The sequence below is a fragment of the Bombus flavifrons genome, chromosome 15 (genome assembly GCF_040668555.2).
Source record: "Bombus flavifrons isolate JBK064 chromosome 15, iyBomFlav1_principal, whole genome shotgun sequence".
In the NCBI taxonomy this organism is placed as follows: domain Eukaryota; kingdom Metazoa; phylum Arthropoda; class Insecta; order Hymenoptera; family Apidae; genus Bombus; species Bombus flavifrons.
This window is the reverse complement of record NC_138456.1, coordinates 10,165,346-10,191,174: the sequence shown is the minus strand read 5'-3', so window position 1 is coordinate 10,191,174 and position 25,829 is coordinate 10,165,346. Positions and strand designations below refer to the sequence as shown.

Here is a 25,829-nt window from a genome sequence, read left to right as displayed (position 1 = left end):
GGCCACGTGATTAATGACGCGAAACGGAGTTGAGAGTAGCTTTCGTGTCTGCTTTTTTTCCGAATCGAGGGTTGGCGAGAATGATGAATTTCAGCCGAAGCTTCGAGTTGAAGGGCGGCCGACTCTCTTTTGGATACGTTTAGAGACGAAGCGCGACGCTGCGATTGGGATTTTGCGGATAAGAACGCAGTAACTGCGCCGAGATAAGTCACCTACCTTTGGAATTAACGTTTCCGCGCTTAATTTCTACCCATCTTTTTCGACGCAGCAAAGGCGTTCCATTCCAAAGAATATCTCTAGCTTTTCTAAACATATAGTTGGAACGTTACATTCGCAGGAATATTCTTACGATCATGCAAAACACCATTACCGTAACACGCTGAAACCAGCATTTTCCCAAGTCACTAGCACGATCGTACGATCGAAAGAGAAACTCTGTTGTTCGGTGCACGGTGCATCACCGGCGAACGATCGTTTTCGCGTAATTATCCGCGCTAAACGTCCGTAGGAACACCTGAAACCGTAACCCCGGAGCAGCGTCTGCCGTTACTACCGTATGCTGGAGCAGCAGGCCGCATTAAACCGGAAACGGCGAGTTTATTGCGGCTGGTATTAGCCGGGTTGCTCCGTAACCGCGTAAAAAGATACGAAATTGTTGTTCGCGCGTTCGCAAACGGAAGGGCTGAGGTGGTGGGTGGTGTGTTCGAAATGAAAGCTAAACCAGACCGGTATTGGACCTTTCCGCCCCGAAAAAGCCGCAATTATCGTAAAGTTTTACGAAGGCAACGTCACGGCGGCACGCGGCCTCCCTTCTGCCCTCGCGGAACCTGAAATCCAAGCGGGGCCCGCAGATGGCCGTGAGTCGGTCGGCCAGCCAGCGTCTCCTTAATTAATTACAATTAGTTTAATAGAGGGCCGCGGTACACGCTCCCACCATCGCAGAAACCCTTAATTCCTACGCCGGCTAAGTTGTACGGGCTCGTTTAATTCATTCCGCGGCGGTCTGTCCGCGTCGCGTGTTTACAGATGTTCGTCAGGCTGTTCGTGGACGAAAACCTCGACCGTATAGTGCCGATCTCGAAGCAACCGAAGGAGAAGATACAAGCCATCATCGACAGTTGCACCAGGCAGTTCCCAGAGTTCGCAGAGAGGGCCAGGAAGAGGATCAGAACGTACCTGAAAAGCTGTCGGAGAAACAAACGTGGCAGGGAAGGTGCACCCTGGGACGCGGTGAGTCGAAGTTTATTTTGTCGTGTGAGCTCAGTGAGAAACAATTTCGAGCAATATGGTGGGTGGTAGGTATCCGAAGATGTAGTATCGGTAATCGGAAGGAAGACGAATATCGCTTATTTTAGTAACTTGCTGTGTTTCGCTATCGTGAAAATGTATTAGCGTCGGTGTGTCCTCGACTGCGTCGAACGTACGAAAATTCCACGAGAAAAATTCTCGAGGAACGTTCTCGGCGCCGACCACGGAAGATCGGCCGCGAAGGCTCGCGAATTCCGCAGGTCTGAGTCAAGTACGAGCTTTTCGGTATGCGACGATCACGTGACCGTGGGATTTCTTTTTAGGCGAGGCCCACTCCGGCACACTTGACCTCCGTACAGGCCGAGCAGATTTTGGCAACGGCCTGCGAAAATGAGAGCGACAACGCGAAACGCATGAGACTCGGTCTGGAGCCCGTCTCACAGCCCATGCCAACTCTTCCGGCCGCAACGGTGAGTAAAATTAGAATGAAAAGAGCACGATCGCGCTCGTCCACGCGGTTTCAACCTCTCTGCTTCGTGTTCTGCCTGTCGCGGTTTACGGTTCGTTCTCTTGACCGCTAAATTTTTTATTTCAACCGAAAGTGCCTCTTCGAAAATGAAGACTTTTCAAGGTTTCTGTTTTCCGTTTCAAATTATTAATTTAGCGACGAGGAAGGAAATAACGACGCAACGACCACAGCGATAATATTACAGAGGATCGATTCTCTAAATATTCTATATCGCGTTTTAATACGTTAACGTCAGCGTAATTACGGTTATTGCATGTCAAAATCGAAAACTGGAAGAAACGATAACGTGTTTGCACCGTTGTTTTCTAATTCAATGCGCAAAGCCAACGTAACTCGATACTATTTCACGACGATACAGTATCGTTTCAGCATACGAAATGGCAAATTATGTACATACGTATCATCGTCAGCCTCTTCTATTGATGCTGATAAAACAAAAATCATCGTGCGTTAGAAACGCTTGCCAAACCATCACGTGATTATTATATGATGATCCTGACGACACTTTGCACATGAATAGTATTGCAACAGCATCGCCACTCTATACTTTTTCCTCTAATTGATGCGTACGTTCCACTAAATTATCGAAGAAATATCAATCTCTTTTATGAAATATATCGATCGTATGACATCACCTGACGTAACTTTCTAGCTGCGTATCTAGCTTTTCGTTCCAGGAAAAGTAATAAATAATTTATATCGTTCAATACGTTTGTCGATAACCTCAAATGCTATTTTGTCGTAATTTTGACGTACGAGCGATTGAAAGTGCGATGCAAACAAAACCCGACAATTCAAATACGATACGTCCGAAACGCCAGACTTTCTTTTTTATTACGAATAGTTAACTACTCGCAAAGCGATGCACGATTTGTCAGATGCGACGTCTTGCCATTTTTAAAAACGAAAATGTGCGATCGAATACGGAGATATTTTACTAAAAGTGACCGAGTATAGGAGTGGAGATCTACGGTTCGCGACAGAGGATCCCGATCGCGTTGGTGACGCAACCGTGTACGATAAAGTTTTCCATGAAAGTAGCTCCGTCCATAAAATTATCGCGCGTCGAGATCCGAGAGAACGTCGCGCGGCTCCTGCGCAACGCTTCGGAGCGTGATACGTGAAACGAAGCTAGGATTGATATAGGTACACAGAGAGGCCGATGATAACCCCATGGGTCGCGCACCTCTCCCACTCTGATGCAACGCACACACGCTGACCACGTTCCACGCGTGGTCGTGTAACGACGGAAAAATCGAAATATTCTCTCTCTGTCTGTCACTGTCTCTTTCTCTCTGCCAGGCCAGGAATCGTCAACAAGCTACGGATAGCTCGATCGAAATTTTCACCGAGATTCCAGCCGCGAATAGCTTTCCCATGGTATGTTCGAAGAGCGGACGAAATACCATGTTGGAAATCGAAATTAGTCTTCGCGTAGCAGAGTTTGTTTTTGCGGCAACAAAGCTCCGGCTACGATCGATAAGCCAGTGAAACAGACTTTTCGCGATACTTCAGCAAAATGAATTTTTTAATAGAGCACGCGACAATTCGAAACTTTCGCTTCTACGACCGTATAGCGTTCCTCGATTTAAACAAAAATTAAAAACAACACCGCGTATCGATGCTCTTTTCACAACGGAGAAATCACACGAGAAAAGGAGTTAACCTGAGCTTTGATTTTTGGTCGAAGCATCGCCACTTCTTCTGGCTATATTGTCTCAGATAAAAATCGGACGATACACATGTGTCAAAGGTGGTGATAACGAGCCCGAATCACCATCAGTCTCAGCTTTTTTTTGCGTTAGTCATCATCGCGCGTCCGTGACATCGTTTAAAAAGGGCCACGGCTGACTTGCTCCGCCTTCCGATCAAGAAAATCGCACATTCTCGTTCGTCCAACCGCCGTATTCCAGCATTTCAACGAATTACCTCGTCCCTTGGTCGTATAACTGTATGACTGATGTTCTCCGCGGAGGCCGTCATCCGTTGGATCATGGCGGCGCAAAGCCAGCGACATCTATCCGGCGCTTACTCGGTAGCCGATGATGCCGCGAGTCCAACACGAATTTCACAAGCTGCGAGGGTCTGCACAGCGAGTCGTTTTGCAACCGGTATCCTTGGCTACCCTGGCACTGTTCTGTTCGTTCACCCTGCAACAAACGTAGAATCGCGCGACGTGTTCACCGTGTCGCGCGTCTAACGCGTGGGTGTCAGCAGCGTGTCACTGGCGCGCCTAATCCTCCCTTCTGCCCTCGTGAATATTACATACCTACTCTGGAGGATCCCTGCTCGGATCAGAGGCAAGAAGCTAGAACCATCGGAGTTTCTCGTCTCGAGGCTTATCTACTTTGAAAATCCCTAGCGAGGAGGAGCAAGATAGCGTCGTGGCAGCTTGGCGAGGAGCAGAGAGGGAGCTCGGAGAGACCGATAACCTCTGCGGCGACCTAAACCTAACCCATTAAGGAGAAGACCGGGGTTCGTGTACGGACGCGGCTATCTGCCGTGGCCACCTATATAATTGACGTCAACGCACACTGCTCGCCTTTCATAAAAACACCTCCCTACATCCGTTCTCCTCTCTCTTGACGATTTCATTCCTCCGTGCACGCCTGTGTGATCACGTTCTTCTCCCTTACCCCTCCCGCGGTACGCGCCCCTCTGCTGTCTCTCTACGCTGCTCTTTCTTTCTTTCTTTCTTTCCTTTCCTCGGTTCTGTTTCTCCCCTTTCTTTCGCCACTAGCACGCCTCTCTTTCCACGAATTAATTTCCTTGGCCACGAGAGAGAGCTTACTCACGCCTCGACGTCCCTGTCCGCCACATCTGGCCGCCTCTCGATCTCGCTGCTCCCGTCCCTCCGCGCCTTTTTTGCCACCGTTTTTCGCCGATCCGTCCGAACCGTTCTCGCGCCAGGTGACCCAACCCCGGGTTGGCTGCCCGACCAGAAGGATGATCGTGTCGCGGGTTCATCCGGCAGATCGTTCGTTCGACCGAGGATCGGTGGTCCGTTGATTCGGCCATCGCTGGCAACACGTGGTGTTTCGGTGACACGGTGTATCATCGAGTTTCGAGGATAGTCCGGTTCAGGAGGCCATGGTGAGCTTGTCAGTGACGAGTTGCAAGTGACTTTGCGAACATCTTCTCGTCGAGGAACGACCAGTGTGCGTCCGTCACGATGCATCGAAACGAGCAAGTGCAGGAAACATCGGCGAGTTGACGGTGACGACAAAGAAACGGACTAGGGAACGAGGGTCAAACATGAGGAAGAAGAACCTAAGAGTGATGCACAAGCAGGTGTACGATCGCGTGCAGGTCCAGCAGGTACGAAGGAAGTTTACGGCCACGTGCTTCCACGTTTTATTCTCGAAAGGAGACGTCGCGTCCGATCGATTTTCGCGTACTCTCCGCGCCAAACCGATTCTCAATCGCCACTGGCGAAAACTGGGTCAGAATGCTTAAAAATGTGGAGCGTCAGATAATGGTTTCTCATGCGTTGGGGGTGGAGGGGCGTCCAACAGAGGAGGGATCCAGCCAATCAGCAGAGGCAACAAAATGTAACGATTATGGTCCATTTATCGAGCGATCCAAAAGTCGTGCCCCGTCTCAGACGCGAGTAGACTCGATTGCGATCAATTTACGTGCGAGTCGAGCTTGTTCGCTGAATTACGGATTCTCTACGACCGGCAACCTTTTACATTCTGCTTGTAAAGTTTCCTTACAAACCAGCTGCTTCGTGATACTCGAAATTATGTATATGACGATGTATCGTGTATCGTGCATCTTCAAAAGTAACTTGTCTAACTACGTCGGTTGTCGTTTAATCTCAGCTGAGAATCGGTGAACTGGCTGTCTCGAGTTGCTAATTATAGATGGTCGTTTGGAATACCATTTCTTGATACAGATACTCGTTGATACGGAGTTTTGTTAATTACACAGAATTACGTGAATTGACTGTTTATCGATACGCGCGATAGTGTAGAGAAAACGTCGTTCAGAAGAGCTTCGAAGAAATTTCAAGCACCACGAGAATCCAAACTGTGGGACTGTCACTATTATTGTTATTATTATTAGCTCACTTATAACACGATGTAACGATTGTAGTTATCGATATACAGAAATAAAATATCAAAGGATCAAACGATGAATTATAGGCGCTCGTTTGTGAATTTTATAAACGTTTATATTTTCATACCAATGAAAATGTTTGAAGATTGTTCCCAATAAGATCGTCATCCCTTCAGCCATCAGTTTTAAGATTGGTAACGTACGTTTCCAATCAAGTTCGTTCGTTACAGAATAACAGAGAGTAAACGGAAGTTCATTTTTCTGTAATTTATCCAAAAGTTTGAGATTCAACGATCTTTCGATTCTACTAGCACTCGAACGAGAGCTAAGATGCACCGCTTGTTACAGCAAACGGATGTTCGGTCAAGTTTGGACCATTTCTCCAGTACACCGGTGAAATCACTTCCTGGTAAGAGGGAGGACACACCACCGGCATCGCTAACGTCCCTGGCGCCTCTAACCAGTTTGGCGAACTTGCCGAGCAGCACCCTCTCTTCTACACCCCTGTCTCTCGCACCCGCGTCGAAATTGCTCGCGCCAGGGGACAACAAGGGTCTCATGAGGTCAGTATAAATTATTTAGTTTCGTTGGAGCGATTATTTTTGATAATTCGTACGATCAGTGAATACTACGGATTCACAATTCCAGATTACTTGTATTTACACTGTTATCAGTTTGTTTAGTAGCTGTAATTGAATTTATAATCGTTCAATTTCTAAAAAGCGTAATTTATTAAATCGTTGACTAATAAATAGAAGATACTAATATCATTTTTAGAACATACTGATAGAGCGAACTCTACGAAGGCTACGAAATCTTCGTTCATGCTACGAAGATATTTTCATCTTGAAAAAAAGTTCAAGCAGCAACGGTTTTGGAGAAATGTGTAGATTACGAAGTTGAAAGTTACTCTTCTCTTTGTAGCGTTTCTACCGAATCTTTGTAAAATTATGCATTGAATTTTCGATACGTTTCGTAATAGGAAATTTTCTCCCGAGAAATCGTGGCACTTTCAAACGTCAAATATAACATGTCAGATCAAATATGCTTCATTAATCAAAGTTAAATAGGTTGAAAAATGAAATAAACGAGGAACTTCAAACGACTAAATCATATTATTTGGTCCGGTAATTCAACTTCGCGTCAATTACATCGCTACAAAGATAGACAATGGCTTTAAGTTTGCGAGAATACGTCTAAAGCGAACCGTGATGCTGGATTTTATAAAAATGAAGATAGCGTCTAGACGAGGTGACCGGATTTAGATCAGTGAGAAATTCGATTTCAAGTAAAAGGATTTCAGTAGACACAGTTATCCTTTCCTCTCGGCTAAAAATAGCTTAACTTAGTATAATTAGTTAAGTAAAATTTCAGTCCTAGCTTTCGTATTAAATTAGAAGAAAGGCGAATAAATATTTCTCTCCTCTGTAACGTCACGTTCGGTTCGTCGTAGTAACAGAAATACGAATAGAAACCATAGAAGCAGCGTCGATGTAAAATATCTTCCACGACACTGGATCGTTACACGCCTCGAGCTCGCGCGTCGACACGACGTTCGATCGCTATGAAAAAAAGCACGTTCTCCTGTCGTAATCGGTGGCACGACCGCCCATTCTCACTCCGCGATCGACGATCTCTCATTCACAGCGAGAGCCGAGTTAGCCGCGGCGAAGGAAGGAGCTCGCAGATAAAACGTCTCGTAGACGGTCAAAGATCATGGAACGAAACTAAAAGAGAGACCGGAGGCGGAATCGGGCGGAGCTAATCAATGCTACATGGCGTTATCGTTAACACGAATCTCGCTGGCGTTTTTCAGCCAGGCGACGATAGTCAGCTCGTCGACGGTTAACGGTGTTGCCAGCGGCGGTGCACCGACGGCGATGTACAGACCAAACTTCAGCCAAGCGTTCCAGCGAGCTGGACCGACCACAGTGCCGCCAACCTTGTCAGCAGGCCTCTACCCCACGCAGAGCTTCACGTCGGGTCTATTGAGCAACGGTACACAAAGTAATATTGCTTATCGGTGTTCTTATGAGTTTGCTTATGCTGCGCTAGTTCCATTTTATTTTCGTTCCGCAATATATTCCGCTGTTCGCGTATACGAGATTCGAGTAATCGCGAAGCATTCGTGACGAGATCGGAAAATCTCGTTCAGCTTCTACCGACAGAGAATTCGGTCACGTGCTGCACGAGTTTCATCCGCAGGAATCGCTCGTACGAAACAGATCGAAGTTAATCTCGGAAAGATACGCGTTCTTTCGACAAGTTGTTTTAACGTGTTGCCTATTTCTCTCTGTTCGATGATCTGCAGAATGAATGGGATGTTTCTTTTTGCTTTCGTTTGTATATAATACGGTAGTAGATAATCCGGTCGGTGTAGATTTTCCAGTAGTAAATTCGAAAGATGTGTACGCGTAGCTTTCCAAATAATTACACGTCGAGATTATAATAGAAAAGGAAACGTTTATTTATTCGTTGCTTAGAACGAAACTGTGATATAGTAGAAAAAGGTCTGTTCTCTTTTCTCTGCACCAAATCGTTCATATATCATTACGTTATAACGTTTTAATTCGTTTGCCGCGTGGTCTGTATATGTATATATATGTACTTTACAACGTAGATTAACAGAATGTATTAAGAAAAGCGGATTCTATGGTCTAAGTGTATATCTAGAACGCTTTCAATTCCGAAGATACCGTGGCGAAAGGATTAATTCGAATACCAGTCGATGTGTCGTAAATTGGACGATGTTCGCTTGAAAATACGCTTAAAGCTCACCGCGATAGAAACGATGAAACCTCTCTTCCAACCGTGATTACTTTTCCAGGACCGACGGATCTGAGCATGAAGAACACGAAGCCGCTTCTCAGTCACAAGTTAAACGCAACGGAGATGACCGCCGTCAGGCAATTGATCACTGGATATCGAGAATCAGCAGCGTTCCTCCTGAGATCTGCCGACGAACTGGAGCAGCTGTTGCTTCAACAACCATAGAGTTACATTTACGTAGCCAGTGGCCAACAGCTCGGCTCGTAAGTCTTTCCTAACGAGGAACCAGACTGCCATGCAACGCGAATACACCGACTAAACGGCCGATCCTCGAATCCGGAGACTCGAATGCCCGCATACGAACGAAGCCTGTTTACCTTGCTCTAAGTGGAAATTACCGACTGTTGGTAACGAGATTCCGTTATCCACCACTGGGAAACACGATTCCCGAGAACAGATCGCCCCGAGGAAGCAACGTACGATGCAACCCGGCGAAACTTACACCGGAGGACGTCGGATGATAGAATTTCCTATCGTTCGAGCATGACAGCGGTTAGCTTCTTCTGCAGACTGTAACGCCTCGAAAGAATAACGAGGGACGTCCATCTGGACTGATACGACGAAGCGGAAACGAATTCTATTCGTGGAAAAGAACAGAGTTCCAAGCGCCAAGCGAGGGGATCGCCGGAAAACACGCGGTTCTTCTAGGGCTAGGTTTAAGGGAACTATTCAAACAGGGTGTACATAGAGAGGATTTACAGATATTTACTTAACTATCGATAAGCTTAAGCTTAAGAGAATATGAGACGATGCGTGTTGCGTGCGTGCGTGCGTGCGAGAATGCATGGAAGAGGCTTTGACGAAGAGCGACCCGGCGGAAGAATCGATCGATCGTTACTCGAAAGTACTGGCGTATCTTTTTAGAGTAATTCCGCTAGCCACGCGAATCGATCTCCGATCGCAACTACCGCTTTTGTACGTTCGAAGTTGCCGTTTTTGTTCGATCGATCAAAGCTCGCCGCTTCGAACGTCTATCGTGTAACTTATCAAACGTCGCCATTGTCGTTTACCCGAGGACGTCGTTATGTACATACGAATGAACGTGAAAGAAACAGGATCACGTAGCATAATTACGGGAATGAAAGATGAGAAGTCGGGGAGACGCGAGTAGCCTGAAAACGAAGAAGAACGATCCAGTCTTTACGTGTACATAGAGCCCAAGCGTAACTACATGTACGTCCGCGCGAGTAAACGTGTGTACTACATTAGGTCGCGGGACAAGATGCAGGCCATGCTTTGTTACGCGAGAAAACGGTCAGTGGATCGAGACGATTAATCGTACACAGGAATCGTGCACTGGCTGAAACCATAGTACTTGAATCGTGCAGATTGGCTTGGGGATTTCTAAGAATTTTATTGGCAAAGTGACCAGACTTGTTTGGAACTTAGCTTTCAAGGAAAAGATTTTCGAGGCTGTTTCGACTCCGCTTCGAACGCGGTAAACGTACTTGGCGATAGAAAATTTCGATGTACTTTTATTCCTTGCATTGGAAATACGATTGTATATATGATTTTTAAATAGTCGAAACATTCTACCATATTTGTAAACGGTTCGTCTCTAATCCATGAAAAAACGTGTTGAAATATTTGTATTTATTATGGAATTTTATTCGTACCTCTGAAACTTTTCCTTCAAAGATAAAAGCCCCTGCGAAAACAACAAGTACTTGGAGCTTAACGCGCTTTATCATAAAAAGATATTCAAAATTACGATCCTCGACCAACGCTGCATATATTTTTCGGGACCACCTTGTCACGATCGGACAATACGTTGAAATCGTATTCGTGGTCTCCGGACGCATCACTGTGTTACCAAAGAACACTGTTTATTATTATTATTATTATTATTATTATTATTATTATTATTATTATTATTATTATTATTATTATTATTATTATTATCATTATCATTATACGATGATACATGTAGGGCTATATAGACACGCGTTTATTCCTTCTTCTCTCTACTTTTTCTTTATTTTGTCTCCGTTTTACTTTCTTCTAAGGCAAAACCGTTGTTTTATCGTTGGGCCAACGAGTCGTTCTAATGTGTTTACGAGGAAATAAGAAGAAGAAAAAAGAAAAGAAAGATTCTGCGCCACATCCGATATCTTCCGCCACGTAAGCATAATTCTTATCGATTCTATCGATTTCGTTGCGTCTGCCTATCGCTATTCGCTCATTATTACGTTTCATTATGTTCTACGTTATCATCATGATTACGATTTTCCATGGTCACCCTCGAACCGACGATTCGAAAGGGAAGCTTTCTAGAAGAGTCTTTCTAGTTTATCGCTAACAGTCTTCGCGCGTTAATTCGATTCTGTCGTTGTTTTTCTTTTTTTTTTTTGTACATAGTTTATAAAAGTCGTATCGCGACGCGACGACGGAGAAATCGAGAGATGAAAGAAAATTTGGAAAATGTGAATTGCTTTTAACGGGATAAGAAGAGAGAATATATTATTATTAATTAATTAATTATTATTATACATATAAATCCATATATATATAAATGTATATGTACCATTGTAAAATATATTTTACGGATGATTGATGGCCGTGACGCCGTGAACTCGAGCTTGAGAATGACACGGAGAAACATTCCATCGGCAGGGATGAATGAACAATTGGAAGGAAGGAAAGGGTTGACGAACGACTCTCCGACTGTTTTACAATCAACCGACCCCTGTACACGATGTCGTACTTCCTTTTCCCTTCTCCGTTTCGACAACGACCGTTATCATTGAATTCGATCGCGCATTCAATTGCTTTCGTCTCTCGACAAACGAACGTATACTCGTTTTCAACTTGTCCCATCGGTCGGCGATCGCTCCGTTTGGAATATCTGTAGAAACAAGCGGGTTGCTAATTGTTCGAGTAATTCGATCAACCGTACATTGAAACCGAATCGAACGTTGCTGAAAATGGGAAGGCTTTAGAGAACCAGCGAGAAGTCGAATGGTTTGGAAGATTTGACGGTCTATTTAAAATTCTACCAATTTTCAGTCGAAGTACATGGAACTTCGAAAGTTCCTAAGGTACTAGGAATTGGAAAATATTTGAAATCTTGGAGGAGATCGAGATCTCATTTCGAAAGATTTGGAAAATTGGAACGAGAGTTTCGAAGAATCTGTAAATTTTGAATCGTTTAAATGTTACAAGTCTATGTAATAAATGAATTCGGTGTTGAAGAACTTTGTCTTATGATTTTATTCTTTTGCGTCTTGCAAAGATTGTTATCTAATGTGTATATAGTTCGATTAAACTTTATTTATTTCATATACAATTCGACGATAATTTGTATAGTGCAATATTATAAGCCATAAGCAAATAGATCGAGCACATAAACGCAATTTATATGCTGTATCGAATAATTCAGTTGTTGGAAAAGACAAAGTAGCAGATATTTGAAAATTTATTGTTACCGAGAGGATAAGAGTAGTAGAAGTAACTCGAATATTACAAAATAAATACGAATCGACACCTTAACTCTTTCTTCTCTACATTTTATGACTGAACAAGACGAACTATCGGAAAAGTCACTTTACCGTGTACGACAACCTTCGGAAAATTCGTATAAAAATTCCAGTTGATCCCGAAAGCCGGCAGATTTCTATCGATAAATAAATAGTATTCTCCAAACTTTCCCGAATAATTTCCAAGCTACGTTTCGGCAACGTTTGAAATGATCGAAAACTTTCGTCACACGTTCGAAGTGATTCGAAACGCTACGAGAGCCCAGCATCGAACGTGTCTCGTTTGTGGAATCTCGACGAAACGCTGCCGCTGCCTAGTTAATCGAGCAAGTATCGTGAATCTGTATAGCGCAATAGTTCTCTACAAACACACAAGTGCTACTCTTTTTCTCTGTCTCTGTCTGCCTGCCTGCCTGCCTGTCTGTCTGTCTGTCTGTTTGTCTGTCTGTTTGTCTCTTTCCGTGTGAGCATAAAGTAGACTTCGCTTCGCGGCACCGTGGAACGCCTCCTTTCATTCGAACGTCTCCTCTTCGAGAAATGTAATAATCGTTAGGATCGTCGTATCATACAGGATAGTTGTACCGCGTTAGATCCGTGTCTCTCAGACTTGTACACTTGTTCCGTGTGTAATGGGACCGCGTGCATCTACACGAACACGCCACGATAATTCCGTTTTGCATCACGGTTTCTACGGTTAGTCGCGCCACGATCGAATCGAATTTAATCGAAAAGGAGAATTAAAGAAACTTATTTACCTCGGTGCAGTTGAATTATAATAGATTCCGAACGATTTTTCAATTGAACATAGGAAGAAATGAAATGCTTTTATAGTTGTCGTAATACGTACGGTATTCTTTTTATCATCGTGGTTAGAACGAGTTAGCTGGAAATTGTTCCGTTATATAGAATAAATGCAATTTTAAACGAAACTCGATGGAAATTAATTGTAATTACAGCTGAATTATATTTCATTTAAATAGATTTCCATCTTGTATGTGATTCAATTATCCTTTAATCAAAGAAATACGATTGCGTTCGGTTAAGTTTGAATAACGATCGTTGTTCTTTCTACGTCGATCTACCGACAGGAAAGTCTTATTTCTAGCCTCGAATACGACCGTTTCAAAATCATTGCTCGTCTTGTTTCGATTAAAATCGTCTATAATTAACACGGTACAGCGAGTTCGGTTCGATTTCCTCCGCGACTGACCAAACCCTCCGTAGTTCCACTCGACGAGGATCATCGAAAGGGAAACTGAAATCGATCGAAGTCTATTCGAAGACGAATCGCAACTACGATTCCATTAAAACGTAGTAGATTGAATCGTTCACGCAGGGAAAAGAGCATCGAGTCAACGATACGCCCGGCATGCGATCGAAAGGAAAAGGGAAAGACGAAGAAAGTAGCGAGAAACTTGGAAGGAAGAAACAATACAAACACACATTTACGGTTTCATTTATCTCTCATCTTCTTTTTCATTTTCGTATGCATACACGTACATATTCTATATATACATGTAACGCGTATAATTTGTTTGTTCGTTCGATCGTCTACGAACGCGTGCAGGCACACTTCGAACAACGTGTCGAAATAATCTTATTTGCCTACACGGGGTGCAGTTCTAACACCGTTCAATGTAATCGCGAATTGATGTATATTGATTAAAGATTAAAGCAACAAAAAAAAAATGGTATATATATAAATATATAAATATATTGAAAAGAAAAAAAAGAATATGTATTTGTTCCTGAGAAAGAATTAATAAGAGTAGTACTACCTACCGTAATATTAATATCGATAGTAACGATAAAGATAATTTGATGGTACATACTTTCTTATAAGTAAACATTATACAATTATTACGATTATTGTAGAGTTGGTACGGTCTTTGATGATGCCTTGCCTGTAAATGTAACGTTAAATGAACAAAAAAAAAAAGTCTTATTACCTTGTAAATGTTTTACCAAATATAATCGATTATTCAACTTATAGTCCAGCCTGTCTTTCTTTCTCCGGTCCTGTTTAAGATTTCGAGAATCGAATTAGAAGCGCGACGCTTTTAAAACGAACGATCTCCGAGAAGAATCTCATCGTACGAGAAATATTTATCGAAGCGCAAAGTGAAATTTGTTTCGTTGCTCGATAATTCCGACAATTTTAAATCAGATTCGAGCGAGGCCGAGAGAAAAAAAGAGGATCGACGGCTCTTCGTGGCTCCGCGCCACGAAATCTCATAAATCTTTTGGTCGGTCGTCCTCAGCCGGGTGTGATTAACGTCGGACAAAAATAAAAATCGGCCGAAGTTCCCGCGGCACATAAATATCCGAACGCATGCATAATCAGCGCCTTAAAAGCGGCGCACAAGCAACAGGGTAATGTATTATGTGCGCGGTGTATCGAACGAAATGGAAAGTCGAATGAGAGCCGCGCGAGATCACGATCTTATAGTTCGATTGTGAAATAAGAGTTGCCCACGAGCGCGGCTCACAGCAACGAATGAAAGTAACATCGGGCCTTGTTCTTTTATTTGTCCCTTTGCCGTGTAACCGAGCCGAGTGCTCCAATCGTTCGATACCAACAACGAAAAACATTAATATTTCGGACAATGGACTTGGGTCTTACGCCGACTATTCCCGTTGCAGAAAGAATTTAGAGCAACTTTATTCCAAATCTGTAACCAGGTCGTTCCAGGTCCGTGAAAAATGTTATTCTCGGTGAATCTATTTTTATCCTGGTCGAAAGATTTTCGTCCGTGCCGCTACAGAATCGTCAGCTACGAAATAAAATCTCGGGACAACGAAAATCCAGGAAAATTAGTCGCTGGGTTTACGAAACGAGCTGGCACTTGAAAGGCTAAAATTTCAGATAGGAGAACGCGGCTCTTGTAACCCAGTTTCCAGGCTAAAGTGTCCCGGCGAGATCGATCAAAGCCGCGAAAATAATGGGACCGGACGCAGCGAAGACCGAGCGGACCGATTGAATTTGGCGCAGCCGAAGGCGACGACCCTTGAAACGAGCAGCTCGGTCACCGATCGACCAACGCCAATTATACCAATTACGACGTGGAATCGGCGCGCGTATCGCGCCAACCGAAAGGCGAAACCGCTCATTAAATCCGGCTTTAATGCCCTTCCACTGCATCCCGTAATGGGATGGACTCATCGCAGGCGTCCGCGCCGCGAAATAGGGAACGTTGCCCGGCCCCCGCTGGGTCCGGTGCGCTTGTCAGGGTCATTCGATTCAAAGGAAGGTCACGTCAAGGTTATAGTATAGACTCACCAGCCAACGATTACGAGCGGCGATTTCGCTGGCATCGAACCTCCGGCTACCACTGCGTGCCTTAGGTCTTTGCTTTTGTTGCATGAATATATTTTCGTATCTTGTTGTTGTTTGCCTGTTTATTTTAACTGCTTGACGATGACGAATGCGTAATGGAAATCCCAGCTGGGATGTCGGCTAGCATTTGACCGACTGTCTTATCGTACGCTAGTGGCTAAGAAGAATTGTCTTCGGCTTTTTGATACATTCTTTTATCTTCCTGCGATGGGCTTCCAAGTGACGAAGATAAATTAGAATAGGAAAATGAAGATACCTTGTGGCTAATATATCTCAAATCATTCTCAGGGTCCAGGTATGGCGAACAGACAAAGGACGGATAAATTTTGCTCTCGTCTAAGTAAAATTCTGATTATAGGGCTAAATTTGGCGTCGGTTCGACAACGCGGACTGCGTTTTATCAATTTCGAATTATAAATGGAAGATTACGGAGGAAAAATGAAGACTTAGTGGATCGAGAGAGGCGTCTGAAAATTGTGTAGAAATGTCGAACGAAACAGAGAGGGCGGAAGGAAGGGGAGAGGTATCCGTTCTTTTATTTTATTTTATGCTGGTCGAATGATTTACACGACACCGTGGACGATCCTCGAACTTTCACCTTCGCTAAAGAATATTTCTTTCGTGGCGATTACGTGATGCGACAGAAATAAATCGACGCTTTTCACGGTGTATTTAAACGAATTGAAATTGAAGATTGCTGGACGTAGCTACAGATGCAAACACGCAGTCAGCAGCGTCCATCCCTCCAGTAAATTTCTCGTCGATTTTCCCGGATCCTTGTTAAATTTACGATCTTTCCCTCCATTTCCATCGAACGTCAGTCCCGCGTCAGGTTCTTGAGAAGATAACCCAAGTAAAAGCATTCAATACTTTAACGAGAAATTAATTTAACGCGCGATTTTAGCCATATGTAAACTCTCCGGAGTTGAATCTGCGCGTATACTCGCTCGACACGCAGCAGCAACAGAAACAATGTACGCTCGAAGCTCTGGAAAAGTTACCTGCGATCCACCGATAAATCATCTTCCTACACTCGATCAAGCTGGCGCGATCGAGGAGCATTTGAAGCGTCTGAAAAAAAGCGGAGGTGCACGAAGAAAGAACGTCAAAGATACGAAGGAGAAAAGAAAGAAAAGAAGGGTAAATTCCACGGTTGATCGGCAACCGGCCCCGTGTTTCAGAATCTTCAGAAGCCTCGATCCCAGCCGGTGGCCGGCCTTCGCTGTGATTTAACGCGGTCAAGCCGATATTTATTAACCGCATTAATTAGCTTTATTAATCGCGACGGCGCGAAAAGTGTCTTTCTCGTCGTAAATATCGCGCGGAGACCGCGTGAGAAGCGTAGCTAGCTTAGACATTCACGGAATACAACGTGAACGCGAACGGGAACAGACTGGATGGCTACTCGCAAGTATAACTCGCGAGATCGTGCTCGGTACGCGCTGGTAGCCAACTCGCGCAGAAGATTAAGGGCTTATTACCGGCGCGACAGAGGATTAATGACGCGGACTGACTCGGTATATTGCGGCTACGTACCGAATAAATTCGTCCGCCTCTGATTGCGAGCGAAACGACGCGAGCGGCGCGGGGGCGTTCCTGACATTTATCAGCCCTAATTCGAGCACCCTCGTGCGCTCTAATTGCATCGTTAAGGGCCGACCGACCGCCATCTCTAACGACCCGGTGATTGGGGTTATTGATACTGGCTCGGCCACGATCTTCGATCACCGGTTCGATTGATTTCGTGTGCGTGCCACGCGTGATTTACGCCGTATTTGCGTTCACCTTCTCTTTCATTTCGGCCTCCGGCGTAGCCTGCCTCTCCGCTTCGCGCGTCTCACTGCTTCACTGCCTTTTGCTTCGCCTAGGTTAAGGCGAGCTCTGTTCCTCAGCCTTACGGATATGTTGCGCCGTGTTGCGGTCAAGGCGTGCACGCGTCAGTGAATCGATTCCAACGATCGTCGGACGTGACTCGAAAGCGAATCCGGTGGTGCGCGGTTTCGATCCGAAGGATTTATATTCGGCGAGGATTAGAGAAATCCGATCCCTTTGCGACGAGGTTTAATCCGCGACTGTATACAGGGTGGTTGGTAACTGGTGGTACAAGCGGAAAGGGGATGATTCTACGCGAAAAAAGAAGTCGAAAATATAGAATAAAAATTTTTCGTTCGAGGCTTTGTTTTCGAGAAAATCGACTTTGAATTTTCGCTCGGTACGCGTGCACTTTATCGCGTCTCGTTATAACGGATCTCACTGTAGATCGTTGTCTCGATGGAAAAATTAAAAAAAAAAAAATTTGTATTCTATATTTTCGACTTCTTTTCTCGCGTAGAATCACCCCCTTTCCGCTTGTACCACCAGTTACCAACCACCCTGTGCATCGTTCGATAGGTAAATACAACAGTTCAGGTAACATTTTTGTCGCGATACTTCTTCAACTTCTTTTCTATCGACACGTGGCGATTAGACGTGATCGTATGCGCTTAATTGTTTAAAAATTTCTCTGACTTTCTATTGTGTTAAGCATAACGGTTTCATTGTATGCAACGGAGATCATAAATAGGATATGTAGGTCGGCTTATGTTAAAGATACGTTATTTTCGATTTTATTTCTGATAAAGTCGACTGAGAATTTCAAATACTCGGAACCATTAATTTCTTCGACCAGTTCCCTACATTATTACACGCATGTATATGAAATTTCTGCAATTCGCTATCGAATATCTTTGTGATATTACAGATAATATATAAATTCCTATGGACACGCGTGAAACGAGACATGTAATACCAGTGGAGTAACGGAGTAATTAATCCGACAAGGTCAATCTAAAGGGTACAAGAAATCGAAGTACACGTAGAGGTAACAAAGAGTGGGCCTGTATGGGTGGACTAGAACAAGTTACTTGCTACAAAAAACTACCTTATCGTTGCTGGAAGAAACTCTTGTTCCGAGCAGACTCTAGCGGACTAAGCGAAAAAAGGAGACTGGTTCTACGTTTTAAACATCAAGATCTTAAAATAGCTGTGTGTCGAGTGTACGCGGAACACGTATAAATAGTTATAGCTAAGCTTTATTAAACAACTTATTGTTTCCTATTTCTCCATTATTATCACATAGGAACGTAAGGAACTTTTTTTTCCTTTTTATTTTTTTAGAAAAAAAGTTGCAGAGGTTTATCGCGAAACATGTGATTAAAAAACCGCGTTGTACAGCAGAGGTAAGGCTAATCGGACATTTAGATAAGGCAAAGTAAGCAGAGATTTTTAGCCGAATCCGATAAAGAAGAAAGGAACGGGCCGAAGCCGCTGTTAATTATCGATCAATCGCGATTATGCGATAGGCGCTAGTCGGTAGAAGCACCTGGCTCTGTATCATCGCGACAAGGATATCAGGGATACTCTATCGGGTCTGTTCGGTTATACGATGCACTAGGAAGTGCGCCTTGTCCTGACAAATGTGATTAATCGACACCAAACACGGCGGCGGGTTGCTGCATTCGCAATTAAAGCCTGTTAATAAAGCACCAAGGCAAATCGTTTCGCGCTCGCTGGAATGTGAAAGTTAGATAAGTCGATGGGCTTTGCTTTGCCCTGTGTACATGTATACGTGAAGCTAGCGCGCGCGCACGCCAACACTAAGCCACCTCATTATCGGATTCAGTCTTAATTGAGATTAGTTTCGTTAACGAGTTCGCGGCCGAACCAGTTCCGTAAACCGATACCGGGTCCTATGTAAATGTCATTATCACGATCAACGAGCTGGAATAGAGGTCCAATTAGGCGTTCGAGAGCGGAAGCTGGCTCCTTTTGGCGTCGATCGGTTCGAATCCACCGCGTGCCGCTCCAGTCTTGGCTAATATCGCTGTAGGTGTTGTTTTTTCCTCGCGTGATTGATTTTTTCCTTCGCTTTGGTTCCGTCGCGCGAGCAAAAGGGGCCAAAGGTTGGAACGTTCTTACTTTTAAAACTGGATAAATCTACACCGGCGATTGACTTTTATTGCTCCACGATTACTACCGAAGTCGCAGAGTTTATTATCTTTTGCTACACGCAATTAGCCGAGGTAGCCTTTCGTAATTCTGGTAGTTTAGCTTCGTTCTACGTCTCAGATCGATGGACATACAACGTTATTTCTCCGCAGGTTCAACCCATTGGACTAACGCTACCAATTACGTTATGTCCTATCGTCGACCATTATCAATCGTATGGAAGAAGCATATCGAGGTGCGAGTAGCGATCCGACCTCGTTCAACCGAAATTGCATCCACAACTAGCCCTTAAAACCTTCTATACGTCCCTTCATTTTCTCCTTTCGTCGCGCGTCATCGCACTCGCGCACGATGCTAATATGAAAACGCGAAGCGTCTGGAGGACACGGTGAAGCGGACCGATTTTTCCGAGTGCAGCAGCACCGGCCGGTGGACAGAACGAACAACCGTCGCAAGTGCGTGAGGTATCTACGACCGCTTCCGACGTCGTAAATCAAGATGACCGATTCGAGAGGAGGCCCTTAGTAGCTCGGCGTGTCTGCGACCTTCTCGCACGCTGCCTCTCGGCTCGGCGAAATAATCGAGCACGTTCCTGCGTTCCACGTCCACACGGCAGCGTGTCGAGGATGCTGGCCCCTTGGGCGGGGTGAGTGCATTGTACAGTTAGGATTTCGAGCGGCCGCGGCCAGCATAATGAGAGAAACGTGCTGCCCCCTGGCCTCCACATATATTCTCCCATCGGGAACCTCGCGAAATCTCGTTATTCGCAGGCCTGGGGAACCGATCTCCATCGTAGGTACGAAAAATCGCTCGTACTAATTGTTTCGAAAAACACCGCAAGGCCGCTGACCGGATCGACCAGTCTCCTGGATTTCGCCTCGCTTGGAAAACGTACGCGTTTCGTCGAGAATTCCTGTCTACCGTTCAAACCGGCATCGTGAGAACGAGGTCGAAGGATTTTCCAATAGCGATCTTTTCGTTCGCCACGTTATCGTTATTAGTCGGAAACCGGCTGCCAAGAACGCGGTTTTACGAGCTAGCGTGTGTCAGTTTTGTTTCGCCCGTATGAGCTTGTCTCTTTGGATTTATTTCGTTTAGAGCGGTTGATTGGACAGGCTGTTTGGCTTGGTAGTTCGATGGAAATTACCACGGAGAGGAAGCAGAGGGAGATTCGGCTTGTGGGAGGCGTTCTCGTTTACGAAATAAGGCGTTCGAAGGTCTGACGAATAAGGACGGGAAGGGTGATTTATTTTAGGAATGATATAAGTTCGATTAAAGATTCCTCTGAAATTGACTTTTCTTTCTTTCGAGTCGAACGCGAACACTAATCGGCGAGAAGTTAATTCCAGCCCTTTAATGGAAAAGTGATCGTTATCCGAGACGATAATGGCTCCTTTGTCTGAAAATAACAAATGTTTCAGATAGATGGAGGCGAGCGTACGCGAACAGAAATACGCGAGAGGGTATCCGAGATTAATTGAGAAATCGATTGTACTCGTCCGACACCTGTTGACGCGCAGGAACACCAGCAAATCGGGCAACTTAATTAATCCATCATTGAGAGAATAATCAAGTGTCGGATAGTCAACTAGAAAATAACGAGGGGCTCTCGATTACTTCCGAGAGAGGGTCGTCTTCCAGACGACGAAGGTCGTGGCAACGAGAAGAAGAGAGGCGATCGAGGTATCGAGAATCACGCGTCCAACATCGCGATAAAACTAGACGCGTTCGAAATGCAGCCATAAATGGATAACACGTACGGCGGTTCAATTAGTAACAAAAAGATTGCGAATTGGAATTTGATATTGAACGAACATCCTCGAAGAATGGTACTTATTAGATGATTTTCCAGCGCTTCGATCCAATAATTTCGAAGCATATTTTCCCACAAAAATTGTAAAAAATCTTTGTCGCATTCCAAAGAAAGATTCCTTGAATTCGAAAGATTCTCTCGAGGCGAAGGAGCAACAACGTTGCTTGTGGTTATAGCAATCGAAAGACGAAGCGTAGAAAATAATTAATTCTCGTCGCGAAACGCGTCGCTTTCGCCAGGCACCGCCCCGCGAGGAATTCTCGAAGAATAGCGCTCATTGTCAGTTTCGTCGTCGTCGACAGGGCGAGGGCAATTTCTAAATGAAGCGGCGTGGGCTGGCTATGATTGCGTTGCGCGAAATGTCGCAAGGAAACGTCACGCCCGCGCAAGGACTCTCACCGGGGGCGGGCCGATCATGAGGATCCTCGCGGGAGAAGCTCTAACGAGCGTTGCGTAACCGCGGGCGCTCATTAGCACGTCGAGATCCAATCCCACGGCTGAGCGAGCCGGCTGACTGACTGACTGACTTACTGACTCGGTCCGGAACGAGAAGACACGACGTACTCGTTGCGAAACTATTCTTGCGCTTACCAATTATGCCAACGATTCATTGTTGGCCGCGCTTCCGCGTGGAAACGCATCGAAAATTTCCCACTGGATCGCGTTGCTGCATCGGAAGGCGAAAACACGCGAGCGAGCGAGTTCGCCGATGAAAGTTTCGACTTTTACAGAAGATCGCCGGTGAAGGGATTGCTTGTGCTTACGTCGCGCGTTTCCTCGAAACTTTTTGCAAAGTGCAGTATCGAGAAACTTTGAATAATTTTAACGACTTCGCAGAAACGAAGAAAGGGTCCTGTAGACGCGGTCAAGACACCTTTTAAATTTCAGCCATTCGCGGCGCATTGAATCGACCACGAACTCGTTCCTATCATACACATACGCACGCATACACACACTCTGCAGAGGACGGTTAAAACCATTTTCCTACTTTTTTTTTTTTAAAAGGAAAATAGTTCTCGCAAACGCGAGATCGAGAAAGAAGATACAGATAGCCTTGGATGGATGTTCCTTGTTTAACGCGTGGAAAGTGGACAGGTGGGATGCGATAACAATAGTCAAGGACAAGTCAGAGTCGGTGGAGGTAATTTACATTCATGACAGGGACGACGTGACACGGAATTTGATGCGTAAGCTACAGGCTTGTGGGTCGAGGTTTGGGAACAGAGGACTTCTTTGTACACAGGATGAAAGAATTGCTTGTAACGCCGACACGTTGAATTCGACAATTTTTTAAATGAATAGCAGGTTTAACTTGCGAAAAGCGTGTCGACTTTCGAATCTGCGAAACGCCTCCGCTCGCAAAATATAACAAGCCTCAAGCAAGTCGAACAAAGTTTTCGGACAGCTTCGTCCAAGCTATACCGTACGATGTAACGCGCATAGAAAGTCGATGACGGTGAACCACATTCGGCGGAGGATGAATCTAAATTGACGCGACACGTGGCCAAAGACGCGAAGACAAGTGACTATGCGCAGCTGTGAATCGTCGGCTGGCCGGTTCGCGTGTTATCTAGCCATTCGATGAAACAGCACGCGGAATATGGAGCGCTTACCCTGATCACCGTAACGGCGGTCCACTTAGCCTGGGTAACGACCGACCCGGGGCATCATCAGACCGTCCGGCTAGGTTGGCGTGCATGGCGGTTGGCGACCTTTACGCCATGGGACCACTGTGTTCTATTTGCCGGCAGATTGAAATTCCACTCGTGGCTCGGATTGCAGTGACACTGGCTGGACGGTTTCTCGTAGCTCTCCCCTCGAACCGCGTGTCCGCCGGCCTCTCTTGAAAGCATTCTGTTGAGATTATTCGATGTGTAAACAGGGAAAACTCGTGGATAAATCGTAAGGCAGAAAATATATTTAAATAGAAGTGTAATTATAAGTAAGAATACAATTTGAGCTGGTCCAGATCCGCACGCTAGCTGTGTTACCCAATAACTGAAAAGCCCGAAGCCAACGTCGCCTGTCTACTGTTTATGGTCTGTCTTCGTCGCAGTCTTTTGTCTACGCGCTGTCGATGGCTTCCGTGCTTGAGAAAACTAAAAAGACCAGATGAAGAGTTTTCTTAGAAGTGGTAACCACTTGAACACATTCGAATGTAATGGCGAGCTAACGACTGTATTTGCAATTCATCGGACCGGCTTAATTGCGTATCGTGCGCGGCGTCGACGTCCGCGGAATAATTCATACGCGTTTAAGCCACTCGCAGCCTTCCGAGTTTTCGTATTTTTCCGCGCGGCGCGGGTCACAAGATCATCCGGCCGCGAACGCTTTGTTTGCTTTGGCTCTGACTCAAAACGGCTTTCTACATCGCGGTATGACTCGAATTCGATCACGTAACCGTGTTTCGCGATCGTACGCGCCTGATTTCTTTCCTTAGAGTTCCATCCTCTCGGTACGACGAACGCGCGCGCGCCTTGTAGAACGTCTGAAAGGCGAAAAGTACAGAAGAGTTAAATAAAACGTCGGCAAACGACGTTCATTATGGCATGACGTAATATTACGATCGTCTGCACGAACACCGTATACACGGCTATCTGTAAAAGAAAGGATACAACAAATAATTAACATACTCTTAACGTACGTAAGTAATTTACCTGGCCTTTTAAGTTCGAACAAATTCCCTGTCATGTTTCTCCAGAGGATTACTCGTATCTCGAACCGCCCACGCCAATTACCGCGGCGGCCACGAAAATCTTCGCTCACGATCTCCGGGTCCATTTTTCGTCACGTGTCAATGCTGCACGCTCCCTTCGCATTAACGCTCGTGTCAGCTCAATGGAGATTAATTGCTCGCCCTTCTCAGCTGCAATTACAACCGATCGCTGACGTACTTTTTACACTAACGGCCACGAGGCGCACGTGAAAACAGCCTTTCAAGGAACGCGATATGGTTCGGTGCGCGTACGAATTGCCGGCGAAATAATGGTGCCGTGAAACGAGCTACGCGTCGATCTGTGGCTGCCAGAAATCTCCTGTACGAATTAGTGGTGGAATTCGATTACGCGAGCGTGCGGCTCGAGAGGGATACGACGATGAAGATTGATGAAAACGGCGATTGGATCGTTCCAAATACTTCACGCTTAGAATACATTGGAGTCGTTAGATCGTACCGATAATTCGATCCTCGTATTATACCGAACTCCTATTTCTAAATAAAGCGTGACTGAGCTTCTTTCTTTTTTATAGCATAGCCAGTGAGACTATTCGGCTGCCTGCCTTTGAAACCTACCTAATATGTATCTGTTCGTATCGCTATTACGTTTGGACCTGTTGTAAAATTCTTACCCATTAGAAGAGATATTTTTTCGATGTTGTAAGGATTGGAGCGAAGCGTGAAGCGCTGCATCAGTTCTCAATTAGCGTGAGATAAAGCTACCAGGGAAAGCGAGATCGATCTTTTCCGCTAATGGACTTTTGAAATTTAGATATCATCTTTCGACAGATTGCTCGGAATACCAACTCTTTCTGAGATACGAAATCTGACGCATAAATTACATTGAAACTAATCGATCGTTGAACGTGACTGGTATCAATTTTCAGTGCTGTTCAACTCCGGTCTCGCTAAATTCCGCGCTTTTATCGATTTCTATTGTGCAACCTTTCGAAGACAGCACGATCCATTTTGCCAAGGATCGGCCCTTGTTTCCCTCAGCCGATCGATGACGGGTTACAATGTCGAGTTCGCGTTCAACGTTTCCGACGATAACTTTCACTTTCTTTCACCACTTCCCTTTGAAGTTGCCGGAGACCACTATTTCCTGTTATAGTTTCTTCGCAACGACCGGCGTTCTCGTACTCGAGAAGACCAAATATCGGCGTTGCGATCGAACAGAAGTCGGATTATCGCTGCGATCGCGATCGTCGGCGATGTCTGAGATCGCCGACTGTTAGAACAACGGCATTCACGACTTCAAGTACCTTTTGTTCGTCTTTTCTCTACCAGTTGTAAAGCGAGTAAAACTGTGTCGAAGTTGTCAGATCGATATACATTCGTGTTATTATATAAATTCGTTTCGCTGTTAATAACGCGTTATAGGTGGTGCACAGCTATTGTAATTATCTCGAACGCGAATCGCGTGTGTCATGAAAAATGTAGAAAGAAACGAAACAGTGTCGGAATCTTAATTAAGCCGTCGCTAGTGTGAAATAATTGGTAAGCGAATTCTGTTCCTCCGATGTCAGATAACATAGATTTCTCCTAATTAGACATATTAATTAAACAGCGAGATTTGTCTATCGAGTCCTTAAAACCTGAAATTAGGCTGATACTTTTCAGCAGATACGACATCAAATCGATTCCTCGTACTCGTAGATTTTTGCGTAAAGTGTCGCTGGAAATAAAAACCGTTGCCCGTAAATTATTCAAATTTCCTTACAAACTTTCCAAGCGATCCGGCGGTATTTTCCAGCGGATATTCTCGCGTTAGAAAATTCCGATGCGAGTCAACGATCGATCGAGGAAAACACGGAGGTCACCGTCCGTTC

At 45.0% G+C, this 25,829-nt stretch overlaps 1 protein-coding gene and 1 long non-coding RNA gene across 6 annotated transcripts in view; one reads left to right on the top strand and one right to left on the bottom strand.

Annotated features, from left to right (window-relative positions):
- LOC138187647 (nucleolar protein 4-like) overlaps positions 1–11,862 on the top strand; it is a 94,374-nt gene extending 82,512 nt beyond the window's left edge. For 2 of the 3 annotated variants that reach the window (XM_069128628.1, XM_069128625.1), the window contains 5 exons: positions 1,027–1,230; positions 1,572–1,718; positions 6,188–6,402; positions 7,656–7,846; positions 8,667–11,862. In XM_069128628.1, the coding sequence (XP_068984729.1) occupies positions 1,027–1,230; positions 1,572–1,718; positions 6,188–6,402; positions 7,656–7,846; positions 8,667–8,833 (924 nt within the window). In that variant the 3' untranslated portion in view covers positions 8,834–11,862. The remainder of the gene's footprint in view (positions 1–1,026; positions 1,231–1,571; positions 1,719–6,187; positions 6,403–7,655; positions 7,847–8,666) is intronic. The other variant, XM_069128627.1, reaches the window with a different exon arrangement.
- LOC138187651 (uncharacterized) overlaps positions 1–25,829 on the bottom strand; it is a 205,238-nt gene that overhangs the window by 17,117 nt on the left and 162,292 nt on the right. The window contains exon 4 of one of the 3 annotated variants that reach the window (XR_011175231.1): positions 3,707–3,927. The exons of 1 other annotated variant lie outside the window; for it this stretch is intronic. This is a non-coding gene — a long non-coding RNA (uncharacterized LOC138187651). Of the gene's footprint in view, positions 1–3,706; positions 3,928–23,944; positions 24,148–25,829 lie in introns of those variants that run through there. One more of the 3 variants, XR_011175234.1, reaches the window with a different exon arrangement.